General features: G+C 39.7%; 2 protein-coding genes across 3 annotated transcripts in view; one reads left to right on the plus strand and one right to left on the minus strand.

Annotated features, from left to right (window-relative positions):
* LOC311072984 (uncharacterized protein) overlaps positions 1 to 22,408 on the minus strand; it is a 1,552,487-nt gene that overhangs the window by 1,320,063 nt on the left and 210,016 nt on the right. The window lies entirely within an intron of this gene.
* On the plus strand, positions 1,312 to 15,289 carry LOC311072948 (E3 ubiquitin-protein ligase TRIM39-like). Of its 2 annotated transcripts, none has more exons than XM_084098323.1 (7): positions 1,312 to 1,410; positions 4,750 to 5,306; positions 10,914 to 11,009; positions 11,135 to 11,368; positions 12,372 to 12,519; positions 14,037 to 14,063; positions 14,166 to 15,289. In XM_084098323.1, the coding sequence occupies exons 2-7, from the start codon at positions 4,752 to 4,754 to the stop codon at positions 14,708 to 14,710; spliced, it is 1,605 nt and encodes a 534-aa protein (XP_083954449.1). In that variant the 5' UTR covers positions 1,312 to 1,410; positions 4,750 to 4,751; the 3' UTR covers positions 14,711 to 15,289. The 2 variants fall into 2 exon arrangements, with proteins under 2 accessions (XP_083954449.1, XP_083954450.1); XM_084098324.1 differs by having other exon boundaries at positions 10,950 to 11,009.

Below are 22,408 nucleotides of genomic sequence, written 5' to 3' on the forward strand. Positions count from 1 at the left end.
GTTTGGGCTTCAGTTCAACTGGGAAAAGAGCGAACTCTCCCCCGTGCAGAGGATCTTTTTTCTCGGGATGGAGATTTCTACAGATTCTAAGTCTCCAGGCATGCTGTTGTTTTCACAAATGCCTCAACCACCACTGGTTGGGGTGCCATGTACAGCTTCAGGTATTTTGAAACAATCCATATTGTTAAAAGCACTATATAAATGACTTGACTTGACTTGACCAACTGGATTGGCACATCAACTGCCTTGAGTTGATAGCAGTACGTCTTGCGCTGAACTGCTTCAAACAGCCGCTACTAGGCAAGCACGTACTGGTCCGTACGCAGCGACTCTAATAGTGCCCTATTTAAGGGTATGGGGGGGATTTCAGACAACAAAACAGCAAACAAACAGCAGCCGCCTTTTACAGTTTTACAGTCACTAAATGGAAAAACTCAGTCAAACTGGAATGTGAATATCAAATACAGTAGATTTGCAGTAGACCGTACTGTTTAAAAATGTAATACAATTTACCTAGTAAAGTTCTATCCATGTAAACTCGTGTTAATATACAATTGTCATTTTATATCAATGCACATTAAATAAACATAAAAATAAATGATACACAGTATACATAAATTAAATAGTTTTCAATCACTTGCCCTAATAATAAATATTATGTTATGATTGCAATGACTATTACAAATTGATAATGAAAATAGTTGACAGGACAATGAGTTTTATTATTGATTAGTCAGGTCTGTATACTGTGAAGAGCATTTGTTGGTAATGCCACTTTACAGTAATGAAAAACACTGTAAAGAAAAACGTGTTGATTTTGGATATAATGTTTAGCATTATAAGTAGAGCAAGTGACTTTAAAAGCAACTCTTGAGTGATTTGAAACCATTTTTCATGTAACATTTACTGACAAAGCAGACGAATGTCATAAAAAAAAAAGAAAACCACATTAAAGAAACTTTAATAATCTGATAACTATAAGAAATAACTGCCATGCATGTAAACCTATGAAATATTAGACTTTGTGCACACAATTTTTACATGATTTAATTTTTTGCTACTTTTCAAATGGCTTCACAAATTTGTATTGTTTTACCTTGAAGAACCAGGAAATCACAGAAGATTTCACTGTGAATCATGTTTAGTGTTTAGTGTCGTTTCTATCAAGCTGCAATTGTGTAAACTGTAACTTTATATTGTAAAAGTTTCTTACACTGTTTACACACTTTTCGCAGGGATGAATGAGGAACTGGTCCATATTTATGATTATGGGCGGAGCTATAGCATCACTGCAGATGAGTAAAGACTCAAGTAAAAGTGAAACTGTACAGATGAACTGGAGGCTTCTTCAAACAACATTTCTTTTCAGAAACTCTGAAATTAACAACCAGATCTGATATTCACTCACAGGTAAGAGATGGAAATATAAGAGTTAGTTCAGTAGTTTGGTAGCATTTGGAAGCAGCATCAGATTGTTGGTAAAAGTACTGTAATTTTTTGGCTGAAATCAAAAATCAAAAGTCAAAGTCACACTTTAGAGACTTTAGAACCAGGAAGTACTTAGACTGGCAACAGAATGAACGAAAGAAAAACGGGTAGTTGGAACGACCCTCTTCCTCACTGCCAAAAGCATTTTCCTGAGGTGATATATAATTAATGTTGTGAAATAATTTCTTAATTATAGTATTAACACTACAGCACCAAGATCGCCTCATCTGAGCTGCCTCATTGGTCTGTCACTGCTCATCAATGTCAAAATATTTGAGATGACCAAATAAATCAAAGTAGGCGGACTTAATGTTCACAGAACCTGAAATAAGACGTAAGTAGCTAAATTAAACACTTCATATCTGACAGCTGTTTTAGGATAGAAATGTTAAACGACCGTCAAAAATAATCAGGCAAACTAATAAACTTTTGTCTAATTTTTCCATTTTGAATTGAAAATAGGCCTATATAATTCACCCGATTCATGTTCAGATCAGTTATAATTAGCAACTGTTATTGTGAGGGGACAAGAAACATTAACGAAGCCGTTTTCATAATACTAGGCATAAGATTAATAACGAATGTTTACATATTGTGAATGAATACCAAGCGTTCGTAGCCTTCAGTAAATTAACTTGTCTAAGAAAATGATTAATAAAAATAGGCTAAATATCAGTAATTAAAAAAAGTGATCGGAAATCAAAAAGACAGTCAAAGTCGATTTTTTTTTTTTGCCTTCAAATGTCTTGAAATGCACATATGTAGATCAGAGAAATCAAAACTTTCTCGGGGGTGCATTTCTACCAACCCCCCCACCTAGCTTGTGTGTGTGTGTAACGCATTCTCATCCTAGGGCGTCATATACTGACGCTTTTGACATTTCGTCTACATCCAACGCACATGGCACCCTTTAGCGTCAATATGACACGCACAGAGCTTTGTTCGGTTATGGTTAGGTTCAGGTCTGGGGTAGGGTTAGGGTTAGACCGCTAGGAAGCGCCTTCTGGCCCATATCTATCTGTGTCTCATATTGACGCTAAAGGGTGCCATGTGCGTTGGATGTAGACGAAATGTCAAAAGCGTCAGTATATGACGCCTTGGGTGTGTGTGTGGATCATGGGCGTCAGTTTGGTTTGAAATGTGCTGGGGACAGAGACAGAGACTCATTCGGAAGTGCATTTTCAGAAGTGCTGGTACAATGACGCATTCATTTTTTCCCCTCTTTCGCGCAGGTCATGTTTTGAAAGACGATGTCCTGTAGCTTACTAATGTAAATAAATAAAAATGTATACAAAAATGTGATGATGTCCGACTCGTTTTATGAAGAAGAAAGCCTTAAGTTTTCAAAAAGCATTAGACTATGACCCACTATTCTGCTTCATAAGTAGCCTACCATGTTGACAATATGACATGATGTGGTTTAATGTACCTAAACAATGATTACCAAATTTCTCTCTCATATTGCTCCAATGCTCCTCATAACCACTGAAAACGGTCAAAAAAATCGAACCAAAAGTCAAATTATGGACGTAATCTGACATTAAGCGTTTCTGCTTCATTAGAGCCTTGTAAGGAAAAAAGCTTAATGTGGTTTAATGTACCTAAACAACGATCAATGATCCCCAATTTTCTCTCTCATATTGCTCCTCCTAACCACTGAAAACTGTCAAAAAATCGAACCCAAAGTCCAATTATTATGGACGTTAAGTTAAAAATGACTAAATGACGAAATCTGCAAATCGACGCCTATGGTGTGGATAGTAGTATAGCCCAAATAAATAAAGCACCTTTACCCTTTAAAACAAACTTAGTTTGCTGACAAATTATAAGTTAGTGATCCTACAAATGTTAATTTAAATTGAGTGAATTCTTTAAAAATTCTAAACAAAAACACTTAAAAAAAAGAAGAAGCTTAGTAGGTCTGTCATATGAATTTGTGAGAAAGTTTTGGTTATTCATGCCAAATAATTTACAAGCGTTTTTCAGATAATGAAACTATTGGAAATAGTGTACTCCACACCGTGTTTGAACTGATAAGCAATTGGACAACATTGTAGTAAATATCTATGGTGCAACAAAAAATTTGCTCATTAAGATACCAGCAGACAAGCTAATCCAGCACAAATGAATTAGTGCATAAAGTGTCACCAAAATGAAGTATTTGAACCTCATAATTAAATACAAAATGAGGGTGAAAACTAGGCTGGCTACGGGCCTTATATTCTTCTTCTGCAGCCCAATAGATCTAACCAGAGCTATCTGAAGCATCAAGTCCTCGATATACTCACAGCGAAGCTCTTTTAAGTTCTTCATTTAGGGGTAAAACGAAGTTCGAAATACATGACCAGCGATAGACTGTTAGTGAACATGCAACGTCATCCACACTGCTGAGAGTGACAGTTAGATGCATATTTAAACGTGCTGTGCGCTTGCCTCTCAATAACAAGATAAATACACCACAAAATTCAGAAAACAGCAAGATTATTTTTTTTTTAAATAAAGCATAAGAAAAGCATCTTCATAGCAACATGGATATGTTTGCACAAGCTCTGCAATTCACCAATCTAGTCTCGTCAGGTTTACTTATATTGCACTTAAGACAATAGATTGCTTAAAATCAAGCAGCTTTACTTCATTTTCTACTATAAAGCAGCTCTCCAGAGAGTGTTCATGTTATATATATACGGATTCAACAGAAACACAACCTCTTTTCTGAGCCAGAAAAGATTGCCACGTCAAAGAAGGCGCACACCTACCTATTACGTAATCGCCACAGGCCAATGGTCGTACAAAAGTGTTTTGCAGCCGAAGCGAACTTTTCCGGAAAGTTCATTTGGCAAGCAGTTTTGAACTCCAAAAACAAACTCCAAAGGAAGTTTGTTTTGCCCTATTTTGTTCAAAATGACGTCCCATCAGTTCGTTCTTCGATTTCGCTTGAAGAATATCGGGGCCTTTAAGGTAAGCAGTCTCTGACTGGCAGTTAGAGGTGGAGCTTATAGGCTCAGTGAGGTTAGAGTTAGTGGTGGAGGAACTTCCTGTCAGAAACTGCTGTCTCGTATGCCTGCTTATGGCACGAATGGCTGCTTTGACTACTTGACAGTGGTTCATAGTTTAAGTTGTTATAGGTTTTAGTTTTATTTTTTAACCATGCAACATCCATTTTAGAACACAAACTAAAATATTCAGTCAGTGCACATAACTTGTATTATGAAAGTTGCTCTTTCCAGCAATATATATGATATATTTTCATTGTTTTGTCAGTCATGGCATCCTCCAGTGGTCCAGCACTAAATGAGGAGCTCCAGTGCTCCATCTGTCTGGAAGTGTTCACTGATCCAGTCACCACTCCATGTGGACACAACTTCTGCAGAACCTGCCTGAGCGAGTGCTGGACGAACACACAGAACTGCTTCTGTCCACTCTGTAAAGAAACATTCAGCAGAAGACCTGAGCTCAAGATTAATACAACATTCAGAGAGGTTGTGCAACACTTTAAGGAGAAGCTCAATCTAGGAGGATCTGAGGTGTTCTGTGACATCTGTGATGGAAGAAAGCAGAAAGCAGTGAAGACCTGCCTGACGTGTCCAAGCTCTTACTGTGAGACTCATCTGGAGCCTCATCTCAGAGTCACACATCTAAAGAAACACAAACTCATCAATCCTGTGGAAAATCTGGAGGATTATATATGCCAGAAACACGAGAGACCTCTGGAGCTGTTCTGCAGAGATGACCAGACGTGTGTTTGTCTGTCCTGCACTGAAGGAGAACACAGGACTCACAACACTGTTCCTATAGAGGAGGAGAGTCGAGAGAAGAAGGTAAAGAGTTACAAACAAAACACTTAAACCTTTATAAGCATTATAACCTTATAAGGATGAAACATTGGCTGTTGTTATAAAATGAAATTCCCTGAAGCACACTGTAAAAAAATGTTATGATCAATCAGTGCATTATGGGTATTCTTGGAACAGTTTATAGGCAGTTAAATAGGCAGACTTTAACAAGGGTAATCACACACAGCTGAACAAAATCACACAATCAAGAGAACAGACAATGAATACTGTGAAATTAAGTTCATAATGGAAAATAATAATATGTATAATAATTTGTTACATTTATATGGCACTTTTCTGGGTACTCAAAGCGCTTTAAATATGGAGGGGGAATCTCCTCAACCACCACCAATGTGCAGCATCACCTGGATGATGCGACAGCAGCAATATTGCGCCAGAACGCCATGGTCGTAACACCCCTACTGTACCCCTACTTGGGGTTACACCCCAACTCTTTTCCGAAGGACATCCTGGGATTTTTAATGACCACAGAGAGTCAGGACCTCGGTTTAACGTCTCATCCGTAGGACGTAAAGCCCAGGAGTCAAAAGGAGTGCCCTCTGGTGGAGATTAAGGGAACTCCAGCTGGCAGAGGTGACATAGCCTCCCCCCTTCCCCCGCAGATGTGTCTGGGTTCACAGCACCATCCAGAGGCGCACACGACTTTCACCATCTTCTCCAGGAAATGTGCCTGGATGACAGCTGCTTCCAGCTCTACTTGAGGATGACTGGTGCCCAGTGCCCGGACGTGTCAATTAGCTCTTCACTGAATGGCTTGCGCAACAACGCATCTAGCAAATTCTCCGATCGAGTTGAAATCGAAAGACACGATTGAGGCGAATATCATGCGTTCGCGGCAATCCTGTCGCCCGTTGTGCTGTATGGATTTGCATCTATTCACATCTTTGCATTGACTTTGTAATCTACTCGCGCAAATGATTAAATTTACATTTTGTGTGCACACACTATTAAAGAGCAGATTACAGATATTACTCAAAAAGATACATAAATCCAGGAGGAAGGTGGAGCAGAGGCAAACCCGGGTGAGGGCCGGAGGGCCAGGTATGTGAAGTGGAAGCAGGACTGGAGACTGAGACGGATCAGGGAGCCAGTGCAGAGCAGGTGGCCAGGGCGGAATAGGCAGGGAAGCTGGAGCTGGACTGCTACGACGGAGCAGATGAGCATCACAGCAGAGTAGAGGGATCTGAAGATCCCCACAGCACAGCAGAAGACCACCAAGGTGTAGCTGAGGACCACTACGGTGTAGCAGGCATAGCTGGTGACCACAGCGGCGGATCAGAAGACCACCAGGACAGATCAGACGGGTGTGAAGATCCCCACGGTGGATCAGGCAGAACTGGAGCAAAGAAACCAGAAAGGTTAGGGGTCTTTGCCCATGTCAAAACAGGCAGAAAGTTCAGTAATGGCCTCAGTGGCCATAACAGGCCAGGCAGGACATTCAGGAGTAATGCCTGTGACAAAGCAAGCAGAGTCTTTGTTCTCCTTGGCCAAGACTCGGGACAATAGAACGGCCTCTCTGGCTGAGACGAGACAGGCAGGGAGTTCTTATGTGACATCCGTGGTCTTATCTAGACAGACTGAGTGTTCATAGGCAACCTCCTTGGTTGTGACAGGACAGACAAAGAGCTCAGGGACGACCACTGTGGTCATTTCTAGGCAGACAGGGATTTCACAGGTGACCACTCTGGTCGTAACATGACAAGCAGACAGTTCACAGACAGACGGTGAAGTAGAGAGTTCATCTGTAATCTCCTTGACCATAGCAGGACATACTGAGAGTTCAAGAACCGTAGTCGCAGCCTCAAATAAAAGTAGGTCAGGTGCCCCATCCTCTGGAGAAATGGAAGAAGCGTACATGACCCAGACACATAGAATGACCATAGCCGTAACTGGGAGTGCAATCAACGGTGAGAGAACCTCTGAGACCCCCAGACTCGATACAACCAAATTCGGATGCACTGGACACAAAGATGATGTCAGGACTACTGAGATGCCAACTGCTCGCATCGACATCAACGGTAGGTCCGCCAACCTGGAAGCCAGTCTCAAACGCCTAAGGACCACCTTTGTAGCTTCAGGTGCAGCATCCATGATTGCTGAAGACACTGGATTTGGGACCGCCAGACTCTGAAGCGCTGTGAGCACTGGACTTGGGATCATCAGACTTGGAATTGCTGGCCCCTATGTGGCCACCGGAGCTTGATACACACTACCACAACCCCCTAAGGGTTTAGGGGTAGGGTCCTACTCTACCTCCTCCACAGTAAAGGGAGAACTGCTTAGCTTCAATGCCAAATCAAAATAATGTGCGAAAATCCAGTCTGGGTCGTGTAGCGGCATAATTAAATTAAGTGGCTCATATAACCCTCCCAGGAAAAAGATCATGAAGGGAATCTTGTCCATGTTGGTTAAGTGAGCCAACTCAGTAAATCCAGTACATAGTCCTTAATGCTGTCGGAAATGCATAATTCTCTCTGCTGCTCACTACACATTTAGTGGCGTAGTCTTCTATCACAAACTGCTCCGAGACATGGATTGACGATCCAGATGTAGCTTTATTGGGGCAATCCAGAATCGTAATCCATATAACTGGCATAAGGTCAAAACCATAGAGCAAACAATCCAAAAGTATGACAGAGTCCAAAATCACAGGCAGACAAGGATATCGAGGACAATGGGCAGAAGAACAAGAGCCAAGACCAAGACAGGAGAAGATAAACCAGGATACAGGCGCTCAGAATAGCAGGGTAACACAAAACAAGACAACGCAAAGTGAGAATGGAAACACAGGGCTTAAATTGGCAGACTTTAACAAGGGTAATCACACACAGCTGAACGAAATCACACAATCATGAGAACAGATAAAAAGTATACTGAGAAATGAGGTCCATAATATAAAAGCCCAGTCGTCAGGAGGAGTGCCCTCTGGTGGAGATTAAGGGAACTCCAGCTGGCAACCTGCAAAAAGTCGTTTCAGGGAGCCCCCCCCCCCCCCCCCCCCCATTATAAATATAGTATTTTATAATATATTTATAAAAATACTATTTATATTTATTTATATTTTATTTATTTAAATAAAACTATCTATATAAACTGCTTATAATATTTATGTAAACTGCTTTTATTTATAGTCCATTGCAACTTTAAACAGTTCTAAGGAGTTTGTTGTTTTCATGTAACCTTGGCAACTAGCCGGCCTGAATAATATGAAACTTGTTGAACTCACCTCAACATGTCTTTTACAATAATTGAACCCGCCATGGGCAATGCTGAAGTCACTGTTACAAACTGTACAGCGTGCAAGACTGTCATTATTTTTGAATCTTAGGGACACTTTAGTGTAGCTCCTGTTTCTAGATACACTGAACTGATAGGCCTTTATCTCATTTCCTGGTTTCGGAACGTTCGAAATCGCCAAGCAGTGTACTCGCACTTCCGGTGGTTACTTAGTTACACATTTAGATGAAAAGTAGGTCAGTAAACTTAAATAAAATCGCGATATAGACCAGTGTCTGTCAATATTAAACCGCATAAAGACTATTTAAATAGGAATCGTGCTCTGTTCTGCGTGTCTCTGTAATGAATGGCACCGACGCGTTTCATTTACCACACACACACACACACTGAGGCACGCATGACGCTCGCGATTTTTTTCAGCCTTTCTTATTAACATTAATGCACTTCATCAACACAGCCGCTCTGAGAGTCACTTCAGCAGGATTTTTTAGCTTCATTTGAGAGAAACTATCATCATAAAACACAGAGTGAAGGTCTACACGGCAACCCGTCAAAATAAAAGTTTGGTTAACCTTTGAAGAAATTTTTGCTTAAATCATTACATTTTAAACAAATGGTTATAACAATTTAATTAAACCATTCAAATGGAATCAAGAAAACAAAAAAAAAAAGAAACTTTTGGGAGATGCGAGAGTGAAGTAGTCCAGTGATAATTAACATGAAGCCATGGTGAATGCAATAACCGGAAGACGCTGTACACTGCTTCGCGGCTACTTCCGGCGTTCTATTGTGTTGTGATAAAGGCCTATTAATTCGGTTCGGGAGAAGAGATAAAAGCCCGCCCACACTGACTGACTTACCGACACAGGCCAATCAGGATGCTCTCTGTCTTACATGCGCTTCATGAGGCACACTAGCAGAGCCGGACAGTAACGGAGCACATTTACTTGAGTACAGTACTTAAGTACAATTTTGAGGGATCTGTACTTTACTCGAGTATCATTTTTGGGGAGTACTCATGACTTTACTCAAGTACATTTGAGAGGCAAATATTGTACTCTTTACTCCACTACATTTCTATCCATAACTGTGAGTACCCGTTACTTCTTCTTCTTCTTCTAAAAAAAAAGAAACATCTCGGAAACCCTCAATTTGTTGTTTCCCTCTCAAATGTGATTGGATTGTGCAGGCGCCACTGATTGGGACAGCCTATCAGCAATCACCTTCAGCTTTCCGCCAAAGTCAACTCCATGGTCAGATTTAGATAAGAGACGAAACCATGGACGAAACCATGGATGAAGACGCAGCAGGTCCATCCCGGGAGTATTTTTTTCCCCAGGATGGTAGGGGAAGACTCATGAATATTCATTAGGGAAGTCATCCCTGATTGGTCTTAACCCCAGTGATGGGTAGGTTTAGGGGCGGGGTTAGGGAGGTCATAAGACCCCCAGTGACGGGTAGGTTTAGGGGTGGGGTTGGGGGTAGGTCATCAGACCAATCAGGGATGACTTCCCTAATGAATATTCATGAGTCTTCCCCTACCATCCTGGGAAAAAAAATATCGCATCCCGAACCCGTGGCCCCACCTCGCCAGACTATTTCAATTTTCTGAACAAGTTAATGATAGTTTTCGCTTCAAGTGTTTGCTGTGTTTACCAATGTAAGCACTGTGGCAGTAGTAATGCAATATTTAGAAAATGTACTCTTGTACTCTTGATACTCAAGTACTTTTAAAAACAAGTACTTTAGTACTTTTACTTAAGTAGACATCTGACTGTAGTACTTTTACTTGTACTTGAGTAAAATTTAGCAAGGGGTATCTGTACTTTTACTCAAGTAATGAAGCTGTGTACTCTGTCCGCCTCTGCACACTAGCACACACAGATGGCAACCCGCGACGTTCTCCCTGGAGCTGTTCACGTCCTCAGACTCGGATTTATACATTTATATGTCAACAGTATCAATGCCGAAATGAATCTGCAGCAGTCAGATGGTACAGAGCTCTGTAAGTTGTTAACGTTCATTATTATTGTAATGTTATGTGCTTTGAGACATGAGGTAATTTATCGCCGTCTCTTGTGACGCTTTGGAGACTCTCTGAAGGGAGGGCGGGATCTTATGCTTACCAAAACTTATCTTGCTTGCTAGTCTCACTGAAATTTCATACCCTATCTTTAAACTGGCAATATTATTATTTTTTTTTTTTTTTATAAATCTGCTAAAAGATGATTTTTTTAAAAACATTTTAAGAATGTTATCCTCAAAGACATTTCCAGCCACTTTTAATAAGATTTTTTTCAGAGGATAAAGTTATCTGTTTTTCTCTGTATGTAGAATCATCTGGCTAAGAGACAAACTGACGTTCAGCAGATGATCCAGGACAGAATAAAGAAGATTCAAGAGATCCAGCACTCAGTAGAGCTGAGAAAGGTGAGTGGAGGTTAAAACATTGTAAATTGATAATGCATTATAATATTTCAATCTGCGTAATAAAGGTTCTCAATTAAACAGATAAAACTTAATAGACAGATCTTCTATTTGATCTGATTTATCAGAGAAACACAGAGGAAGAGAAATCCGCCAGTGTTGAGCTCTTCACTGATCTGATCCGCTCCATTGAGAGATGTCAGTCTGATCAGCTGAAGATGATGGAGGAACAGCAGAAAGCAGCAGAGAAACAGGCTGAAGATCTCATTAAAGAGCTGCATCAGGAAATCACTGAGCTGAAGAGGAGAAACACTGAGCTGGAGCAGCTCTCACACACTGACGATCATCTCCATCTCATACAGGTCTGTCAACATCTGTCTCTCCTATAGCTGGTGTGTGGTGAGTGCACTGGTGCCGTTGTACTGTGGCTGCCGTCACATCATGCAAGTGGATGCCGCACACTGGTGGTGGTTGAGGAGAGGTCCCCTGACATGATTGCGAAGCGCTTTGGGTGTACAGTAGTGCATATGAAAGCACTATATAAATGCCTCATTCATTCATTCATTCATGCATTCATTCTTCAGTCATCATGTACTATATTACAGGACAAACTCTCTGTTCACAAACCTGATTTGCTGCTTGAACATTTTATTTGTACCGGTCTGTCAGATGTTGACAGACCCGATGACAACGCAGTGCTGAAGTGCCAACTAGTCTCTCCCTATGGAGGATCCCTTTACCACTCTACAGATAAGGCGTTGTCCGGAAAATTCGTTTCGCGTTCCTACCCGAAGCGACAAAATAAAATAAAATTCTTTATCAAAATTTATAAGGAAAGACCAGTACTTTGTTTAGGCTTGGCTTGTAGGGAATTCCAAACCTGCGCACATATATTCAAACGCACATAACTATAGAACCAATTATTAATGTGCATGTGAACGCCATCAGTGTTTATCACAGGTTTGCGTTTAAAGTCTGTGTAGAGAGAATGGTGTCGTCTTAGCGGCCCCTAATTTAATAACAAATGATCGTTGCGACGGAAGCAAATCAATCAAAACTAACTTTAGCTGGAAAATAACTTTATTAAAGAACCGCTATAAAGCCAAAACAATCTCTGTTACCTTAAATTATACGTTTATCTCTGTAAAGCTGCTTTGAAACAATCTACATTGTTAAAAGCGCTATATAAATGAAGATGACTTACTTGACTTGACTTGACTTAGAAATTTTACAAAAGAGAATGAAACGGTAATGAAGTCAAATTTGAAAAATTAGTTAACTGTGTTTGAAAGGTAGGCTACTGTGTAAAACATATTAACTATAAATATAAAATAGCATTTAACAGTCTTCTCTTTCATACTGTAGATGTGCTCATCCCTGTACACTCGTCCACACACCAAGAACTGGACTGAGATCAGGACTGACTCTGATGTGAATGTGAACTCTCTGTGTAGAGCTCTGACTCATCTGAAGAAAACTCATGAGACACTGAATGAAAAACTCAGTCAAACTGGTATGTGAATATCAAATACAGTAGATTTTTTTTGTCATTATCTAAGAAAATAATATTTTCAAGGAATATTATGGGTTCAATCCAATTTAAGTTCAGTTTGTAAAGGACCGCACTGTTTCAAAAATGTAAAAAAACAAGTAACCCTGTAAAGTTCTTTACATGTAAACTCATGTTAAAGCAGTTTTACTTTAACGACGGGAAGGATGTAACATGTGTGTACATGTGTAATGGAAACCCAGTAATGGGCACAAAAAATGTGTGGCTGAATTAAACAGAGTGAATACAAAAAAAGTTTAAAATACAAATTAATATTTATTCAAACTTGCAAAAACATAATAATCCTAACCCAAAAATATAACATTAATGGAAAAATAAAAAATCTTATTCAAAAACACACAAATTAGTTAATTTATCAAACTTTAGTTATCAAGCATAAATCTGAAAATGTTCACACATAAAAATGAAGGCCTGGTACTAGAGCACAAATGCAATGTGGAACAAACATAAACAAACGAACACACACACACACACACACACACACACACACACACTCACACACACACACACACACACACAGACAGTGTTCACTCTTCCCTCCTTTTCATATCTACTTATGCTGATTTTTTATTTACTTTTTTCAAATTAATTTCTTGTCCTAAAGTTAATTATTTTTATACATTTGGATTATTTAAATAAATAATATGTGATTACAATCATGTATTGACTTTTAGTGGCAACTTGTGTAGCATTATTTCAAATGTATGTGGCATTGCATAAACAAGACAACAGACCTCAAACAACAACAGCAAAAATTCTCAACTTTGGTAATAAAAAAAATACTGGTTTAATGTATTTTAAACTTTATATATATATATATTCACAAAATATACACCACAAAAGCTGTAATAAGAGCAGTTAGCCACCTCCAGAAAATGAATAGATCTCTATGGGTCTCTGCTGGATGTATATGGTCATTACACTTTGTTCTAAAACTATATTCACTGCATATTTTTCTCTAACCAGCAGAAAGCAGAATTCTGCCTCTAACACCTAGATCAGTATCAAGAAATGACTCAGTATTTAATTTTGAATTCATAAAATTTTTATATTTCATGCATGCTAATGGTGTAGTTGAGGAATTTAAAAAAAAAAAATTAAAAAAAAATCCATATTCCCCAAAAACAAAGCATAAATGTATAGACGAGAAGTAAACAAAAAATGATAGGCCTATATAATTTGTATTATTCAAATGTTTATTTTTTATACAATCATTATAAATGTATAAATGTTTGCCATATTGACCCCCAAACACCAAGACAGGAAACAAACACAGTATGAGAGTTAAATCCTCATTATATTTGTCCCATAGACCTCCATTGTAAGTATATTTACTGTAAACACATTCTGCATTGTGTTACAAACAACATTTACATGCCACTGATGCTGCCAGTGGAGAGAAACTCACTGAAATTAGTCCTATGAATAATTCATCATTATATTGTCATCTGTGTCCACAGGGTTGAAGTTTGTGCAGAAGTTTGCAGGTACAGTGTAACTGACACCATTTTCTTCAATACACTTACAATACTGTGTTAATCTGTATTATATGCTGTACAAGTTGATTGATAATGTCTGATCTCTCTCAGTGGATGTGACTCTGGATCCTGATACAGCGAATCCACATCTCATCCTGTCTGATGATGGAAAACAAGTCAGTCGTGGAGACATTAGGCAGGACGTCCCAGAAAACCCAAAGAGATTTGATGAGGAATGTTTTGTTCTGGCAAAGCAGGGATTCAGTTCAGGGAGATTTTACTATGAGGTGCAGGTGAAGGGAAAGACTGAGTGGATTTTAGGAGTGATCAGAGAATCCATTAACAGGAAGGAGGACATTGACAGTTTCCAGAGTCCTGAGGATGGAGTCTGGATTCTGGGTCTGATTAATGAGAATCAGTATATAGTTATTGATAATCCAGTGGTTATGTTCCCTCAGACAGAGACACCTGAGAAGGTTGGTGTGTTTGTGGATTATGAGGAGGGTCTGGTCTCTTTTTATGACGTGGAGTCCAGATCTCATATCTACTCTTTCACTGGTCAGACTTTCACTGACAAACTCTATCCATTTTTCAACCCATGCCCTAATGATAAAGTTAAAAACTCAAACCCACTGATCATCACTCCTGTCAGTTAAAATAAAATAAAAAAATTAAAAAAAAAAAAATTAAAAAAAAATTGCTGTTTTTAGATTATGTAAATAAAAATGTGATTTGATTTGAAATGTGAAAAATGTGTTCAAGTGAAAAAAAAAAAACTATTTGCAGGCCATCAAAAAACAACAACATCACCTATAATTAAATATCTGTGAGTTATGTTGTGTGAAAAAATATGTTCACACTTTAGATTAAGGTTCAATTCTTACTATTAACAACTTTTGCCTCAATAAACTCCTAATCAGTGTTGTAGTCGAGTCACCAACTGTCGAGTCCGAGTCGAGTCATCAAGGTTGCTGTGTTATATTTCAAGACTGCCTACATTTCTCCACTCTGGCACCTTTAAAGAGCTGATATAATTGTAAAAGAGGGTCTACATTAAACAAAAATGACACCACTGTGTTAACAAATAAAACTTTTGATTTCAATAATGTAGGCTATTAGTAGCCTTAATGTTGAAATAAACTTTAACAATGCTGTAGAGGTGCAGTTTATTAATAGTAAATGTTAACTAATGTAGTTAACTAGAGTTTAATAAATGGAACATTATTGTAAAGTGTTACAGATTTGTTATACACCGATTCAGACGTCTCGTGAATTCATTGTTGGACAAATGGACAGTTGTTTTAACCATTCCATTAAAGTGAGTCGGTTCAAAGGAGTCATTAGTTCGCGAATCGGACGTGTCATTTATGGATGTGTAGCCTACGGCAGTGGTTTTCAAAGTGGGGGCCACGAGGGGGGCCGCAGCACGTTGGAAGAAAAAATTAAAGCAAAACATTTTTAATTTTTTTTATTTTATAAATATATAAAAATATTTCTATTATTATGAGTATTGTTATGAAATAGCTTTATAAAAATTTGTCGCATATCTGAACATTATACTTTTAATGCTAATCTTTCTGATTGGCTGACACCATCACGTAATCTGTCAGTGTAGCCTTGGTAACAACCGCCAGTGCTCAGCTATTCAGCTATTTATTTAGTTAGCAGGCTAGCTCTGTCAAAATGGGTAGATTTTTAAAAAGGAATAAACCTGAAGAGCCAGCTATCGAAACCTCAGATTAAAAAAAAATCAGAAAACGAACTCTTGGCCCAGTAAAACTCGTAGGTATGAGGCAACATACATAAAGTATGGATTTACCTGCGTCACGCATAAGAATGGACATGAGTGCCTGAAATGCGTTCTCTGCTTTGAGATCCTCCCCAACGAATGTTTAAAACCATCGAAACTTCAACGTCACCTGAACCAGAAGCATCCAGCAGAGGCCGAAAAATCAATCGAGTTTTTTTAAAAGAAAGGAAGAACAGTTGACCAGGCAGTCAGCAACATTCGTGCGGCAGGCTACTGTCCCTGAGAGAGCTTTGAGGGCATCGTTTTTGGCTTCCTTTCACATTGCGCGAGCTAAGAAGGCGCACACAATTGGGGAGGATTTGATACTGCCAGCTACCAAAGACATTGTTAAAGAGCTACGAATATATTGATTCAAATGGACTTGACTGGTCTCGTTGCGTGGGGTGGGGAGAGCCGTCACAGTGGGGTGACGGCTCTCATCAAACAGAAGGCCCCGAATGCGGCGTTCACGCACTGTATGCTCCATCGAGAAGCACTGGTGGCTAAACGGTTGGATGATGAGCTTAATCAGGTACTACAGGACATAATACACGTAGTAAACTTCATTAAGGCCCGCCCCTTGAAACACAGACTGTTTGCTCTCATGTGTAAAGAAATGGGAGCCCGTTTTGATGGATTGCTGCTTCATTCAAACGTACGCTGGCTTTCACGGGGGGCAGTTTTGAACCGTGTGTATGAGTTACGGAGGGAGGTTGCAGAGTTTCTCTTGTCTGAGAAACATCAGCTGGCTGACCGTTTTACAAATGCAGCCTGGATTCTCAAACTTGCATATATGGCTGACATTTTTTGTCATCTGAATGTGCTTAACCAAAGCATGCAAGGGCGTGACATACATAGTGCATATGCAAGACAAAGTGCGTGCTTTTTCCCTGAAGATCAAACAAGCTCAAGGAGGGAATTACAGAAATGTTCCCACTACTACACCAAGAGCTGCTGTCATCTGGTGGTGAGTTGGACACTATTTCTCCACTGATACAATCCCACCTGGAACACCTCCAGGGATATTTCAGAGACTATTTCCCTGACCTTGAAAGCACCCATCTAAACTGGGTAAGGAACCCATTTGCCCCTGATATAGGCTCTTGTCTGGACTTAAAATCACAGGAGGAGCTGATTGAGATGACTACTTCATGGGATTTAAAAATGAAATTTGAGGCTCTTTCCCTCTCTAACTACTGGATGTATGTAAGAAATGACTTTCCCATCCTAGCTGAGAGTGCTCTGAAATGCCTTCTTCCTTTTGCAACCACTTACTTGTGTGAGTCTGGCTTTTCAACGTTAAAAGTACTTAAAACAAAACACAGAGCACGTCTAAATGTGGAGAGTGACATGCGTGTTGCACTGACAGACATAAAGCCCAGACTTGACAAACTGTGTAGAAGCCACCAGGCCCACCCATCCCATTAATATGCTCTCTCTCTCACACTCACACACACACTCTCACACACACACACACACACACACACTGTTGATGAATGTTTCCACCAGGCCCAGCCCTCCCATTGATATGCTCTTTCTTCTTCTTCTTCTTTTCTCTCTCTCTCTCTCTCTCTCTCTCTCTCACTCTCACACTCACACTCACACACACACACACACACACACACAGAGAGAGATACAATGTTGAATGTTGAAATTACTGTACCAGATTTGAAGATGTTGAAATTAATTACTTTACCATATATGAAGATCTGACATACAAATGTTATTATTACAACACCAATAAAAGTTAATGGATGTTCACCTAGATGTTTTATTTATTTATTTCTACATTTGTCGTAGTAGGCTATTGTCGATGGGTTCAATAACACATCCCGCAAAAGGAGGGCCTTGGCCAGAACCTAGTGGTATTAGGTTTTTTCGTTAATTGAAATTGTTGTTTATGTCAGCTGAATGTGCGGAACGCTTTTCAGAGAAGATAAGGCAAACGGTTTTTTTTTTTTAGAACAATTCACACCCCGCCCTAATTCAGGAGAAAAAAATCTCTGAATGCTCCACGTGAAACTTAATTCTTTCGTCCTTTTACTATCGTGTCAATTTATTTTGATTAATATGCGCGAGGGAGAGGGAGGAAGACAGCGCTCGTGTTGTTGAAGATGGTGAGTGCGCGCGCTGTCGGGGCTTTCTCTCTGCTCGACTTATATGCGGGAAAAAAGAGATCCCGGCCGGTCTTGGAGCCCAAAACAGGAAAAGTGTAACATCTTAAATCAAAATTTTATAACCTATTTGGTCAGAAACTTCATCCAACGTCATCCATTTGATGAATGCTCAAGTCCGATTTTATCCTCGAGTCCGAGTCCAAGCACGAGTCATCAGTCCGCGAGTCCAAGTCAAGTCACGAGTCCAGAGAATAGAGTCTCGAGTACTCCATCACTGCTCCTAATTACTGTTTATTAAGGCATTAATATGTGCTTTGTAAGAACAGCCAATATCCTGTTAATAAGAAAATAGTTAATAGAGAGAATTGGACCCTAAACTAATATTTTACCCAATATTTAATCACGGTTACATTTGAATGGCCAATTTATCACGAGTCTGTATTTTCTAATCAACACAAAGATGTGTTTGCTTTTAACTTTCATATATACTTTGCTTTTTAAATCTACTATGACATTTTACATAATATGAGTTAATATTAGGCTATAAAGTGAAATTCTACATAATATAGCCTACAGAATTTTCAAACTTTCCAGAGTTTCTACATGTTATTTTGTAAGGAAATTTCTAAAGCCTTTTTCTCTCTCCTCTCCAGCTTTAACATTGAATTATTTGTGAAATATTGTGATTTTTGGTTTATATTGTAATAACTGCAGCATCTGAATAAAGACAAGTGTTCAATTCTATAACTGATATTTCTTGAAAACTAAACAGCTTGCTAATTATTATGCAAATACACTGTCATGTAGAGTGTTGTCGAGAAGTGTTAGGAAGGAAGTACAATGGAGTAGTTTTCCGAATGCCAGATGTGATTTATTTTACAAGCTGCATTTCAAAAGGTGCAGTCTACATACTGTAAAAAACAAACAAACAAAAAACATAAAAATAAATACACAATTGAGGCAACTTTATTAGTGATGTTCGAATGAGCTGGTTCAACAAACTGTTGAAGTTTGCAGAGGATTACTGAGGAGTCTGATGAGTATCCTATACTACAGTATGCAAGCCTGAGGAACATACTGGAAATATGCTTATTATGGCTATTGTTATTAAATAACATTTTATTAAAACCTGCAAAAACCTTTCTGTCGAGAGATGTAGGCTACATTTATTTTACTATAGCTAGTTTATACATTCAGATTATATTTTAAGTTGTTAGGCAAGATCAAGGAGTTTAAAAGACTGGTTTATTCATTCTAGGCTATACTTTAGACACATAGAATATATCTGCGTTTATGCATGTCTGTAATGTGTGCTGTAGGTGCAAAATGTTTAGGACTCTTATCCAAGATGTAAACTGTTTAATGTTGGTGGTCAGTCATATCCAACATAAAGGATCCGCAAATGAAACTGTGACGACAAATACCATTAACAGGCTGAGTGAATGAAAGGCAATAATGTGCAATATGCATTTACACAAATCACTTTTTTAAAATGTTTTAATATGCATTGACACAAATGATTTTATTTTAATGTTTCATTGATATAACATGGCACTGAGTTGTTGAAAAATAAATGCGTAATGCCATCATTGCTTGATGACGTAAGGAACCGACAATTGTGAACCGGTTCATTGACGAACTGTCCGAAAGAACCGGTTCGCAGAAATTAATCAGACTTGGCAACACTATTATACTCGTGCTCAAAACACACAAAAAATGCTGTGAGCAGCAAACCTGGCACTAAACAATGCCTAGAGTGGCACATCCACAAGTATAAACTGCATGTCTCACCTCAGACATACTCAAAAGCTTGCACAGTATAGACCTACATGATGCAGCTTCCCCCCTCTCAAACATGCTCAGACAATGGATTAAATATACAAGTTTCCCACCAAACACCAGTGGGACAAACCATTGTCATGTGTAACCTTTCCCCGTAACACTCATCACAGAATTCCACAGCATAACATTAGCCGCTTTCCGACCGGAGGAACCTTTTCACAGTTCCTAGAACTATTGGCTAAAGTACCCGGACGTCGGCGTGTTCGCACCGCAGGAACTAGGAACGATTTTAGTTCTAGGAACTCCATTTGGAGGAACTAATTTGGGTCCTACTTCAGAGTAGGGTCTAAACCAGCACTATAGGAACTACCCGTGACGTTAGTGTACGCTGATTGACCGAATGCACGTGGAACACCAGCACCCGCCATTTTTAAAACAGCTATATGTAAACACACAGATTATAGCCTATATATTTACTCCAGAAACTAACTATACAAACATGGAAAACAGTGATAGATGGGTCTCTAAACCTTTATGCTGAAGAGAAAATCCAACGCAACTTTGAGGGGACCAAGTCAAACATGATTATGTTTATCTGCCCAGCTAGCAACACTGGACATCAACCACACGGCATAGGCTAATAACCTTTTTTTCATATACTGTCTACTTTCTATAACAGTTCTATCTAATAACATATTAAACAGTACTGTTAGACAGATTGCTAACTAATAAACACAGAGAATGCGAGCATTGTTTGCTCTGGCGTTCTCAGCGCCGCCAAAATAAAGGTCTGTCGCACCGTCAAAATAAAAGTCACCGTGCTTGCGTCACTCCCTTACCCCTCCTACCAGTTCCTATGGCCACTTGGCCAGTGCGAATGCAAACAGCAAAACCAAGTTTGGGGAAGAGTAGTTCATAGAACTGTTTAGAAGTGGACAGTTCCTAGAACTAAGTTCCTGTAACTACTTGGTCGGAAAGCGGCTATTGTCACCTAAGTACTATAAGTACATATCAAAAACTAATTTCTTAAAATCATCATAATACAAACAAGCACAACATACAACCACAAAATCAAACATTTAACACATCATAGCACTTATGTCTCTCTATTTTGGAAAATGGTAGGCTACATTCAGGCTATGCGCACTGCCAGAGCCCACCCCCAAAACACTGGCTCAGACAGGTAAGATCTAACATGGCTATAATATGCAAAATTACCCAAGAAAAAAATTATTTAAAGTCCCACTGTGGTGAAAATTCAACTTTTAATGTTGTTTATATGTTTATGTGGTGTTTTTAATTTGCTTTAAGACAAACCATGTGCAAATTCATAAGTCAACACCATTGCTATTTTCTCCTTAAAGCTCTGTGGAGCTTATGGGTGAGATTGCGGTCCTTCCCATGGGGGACTAAGCGTTTCATTCAGAGCTCTGCTGGAGGATCGGATGTCGATCGGTGCATCAAGGGTGGGCTAGAGTCCTCTGAGGATGAAGATCAGCATTGATGGATAGCGTTGCCCGAGTCTGACCCAGAGCTGACAGCAATGCTTTCCCGGGCCGCCGTAAGCGTAGGGCTCAAATGGAAGCCTCCACTGTGTCCCAAACGCTCGAGGTTGGATGATTGGTATCTCGGGGTGGCCCCTGCCCCAGTGCCATTCTTCCTGCAAATGCATGGAGAGGTCACTAGATCATGGCACCTTTTTCTGCCCGAAACCGATCCTGTGCCTCTTCCCCCCTCACTGCTCCCGATGGCGGGGCTGCCAAGGGGAACGTGAAGATTCCCCCGGTGGAGCGTGCTGTTGCGATGCAATTGTGTCCAAAGAGTGCTGCCTCCTGGCGGAGTAATCTGCGTCTCCCATCCAAGGCCTTTAAGTTCTCGACCTGAGATGGGCATCCCAGAAATGGAGGGAGCAACTCTTTGTTTTTGTTGCGCCGCTGGCCCCACTTGTGTTAACGTGTAGGATTACAAATTTAAGAATCTATTTCAGATATGCTTCCTTATGATTCTGCTCAGCAAAGTTGCAATTCCTGTTTCTCTTTATTGTCTTTAATGACTCTTGGAGTCCCAGTATCACTCAAGACTGATGGGATTAGTTTGAATGATAGTGTTATGCTGATTGGGCCTGTTTCACTTGGGCAGAATTGTTGAGCAAGCCAGATAACCTACCTAACTGGTTTTCACTTGATAGAATCAAATCAACCTCCTAAAATGCCTATAAGGTACCATGTAAAGTTACGTTAGATTAGATTGTTGGAAGAACTGCAGTAACGCACAGCGAAGTTCTCAATAAAAGAATAACTTCTGTTTGAACGCGATCCCAACGTCTCCTGGTCTCTGCTTTGACAAAGGAAAAAGTTTGTTCTTTTTCTACCCATGTTTACTTATTTCTGCGAATGACGTGATCGAGCCGGTCCCTCCAACCGATATGAAGTCAGGTTTCTACAGCCCATACTTCATTTTGCCCAAGAAAGGCAGTGGGTTACGGCCAATTTTGACGCATTTCTGAATGCATCTGTACCTGCATCTGTACCTGAGATTGGTTTGCAGCGATTGACCTGAAGGACACCTACTTTTATGTCTCGATTTTCCTTCGACACAGATCGTTCCATCGCTTTGCATTCGAGGGTCGGCATTTTAGTACAAAGTCCTCCTGCGAACACAGGGAA

The sequence above is a fragment of the Abramis brama genome (genome assembly GCF_963993115.1).
Source record: "Abramis brama genome assembly, chromosome: 22".
Lineage (NCBI taxonomy): Eukaryota > Metazoa > Chordata > Actinopteri > Cypriniformes > Leuciscidae > Abramis > Abramis brama.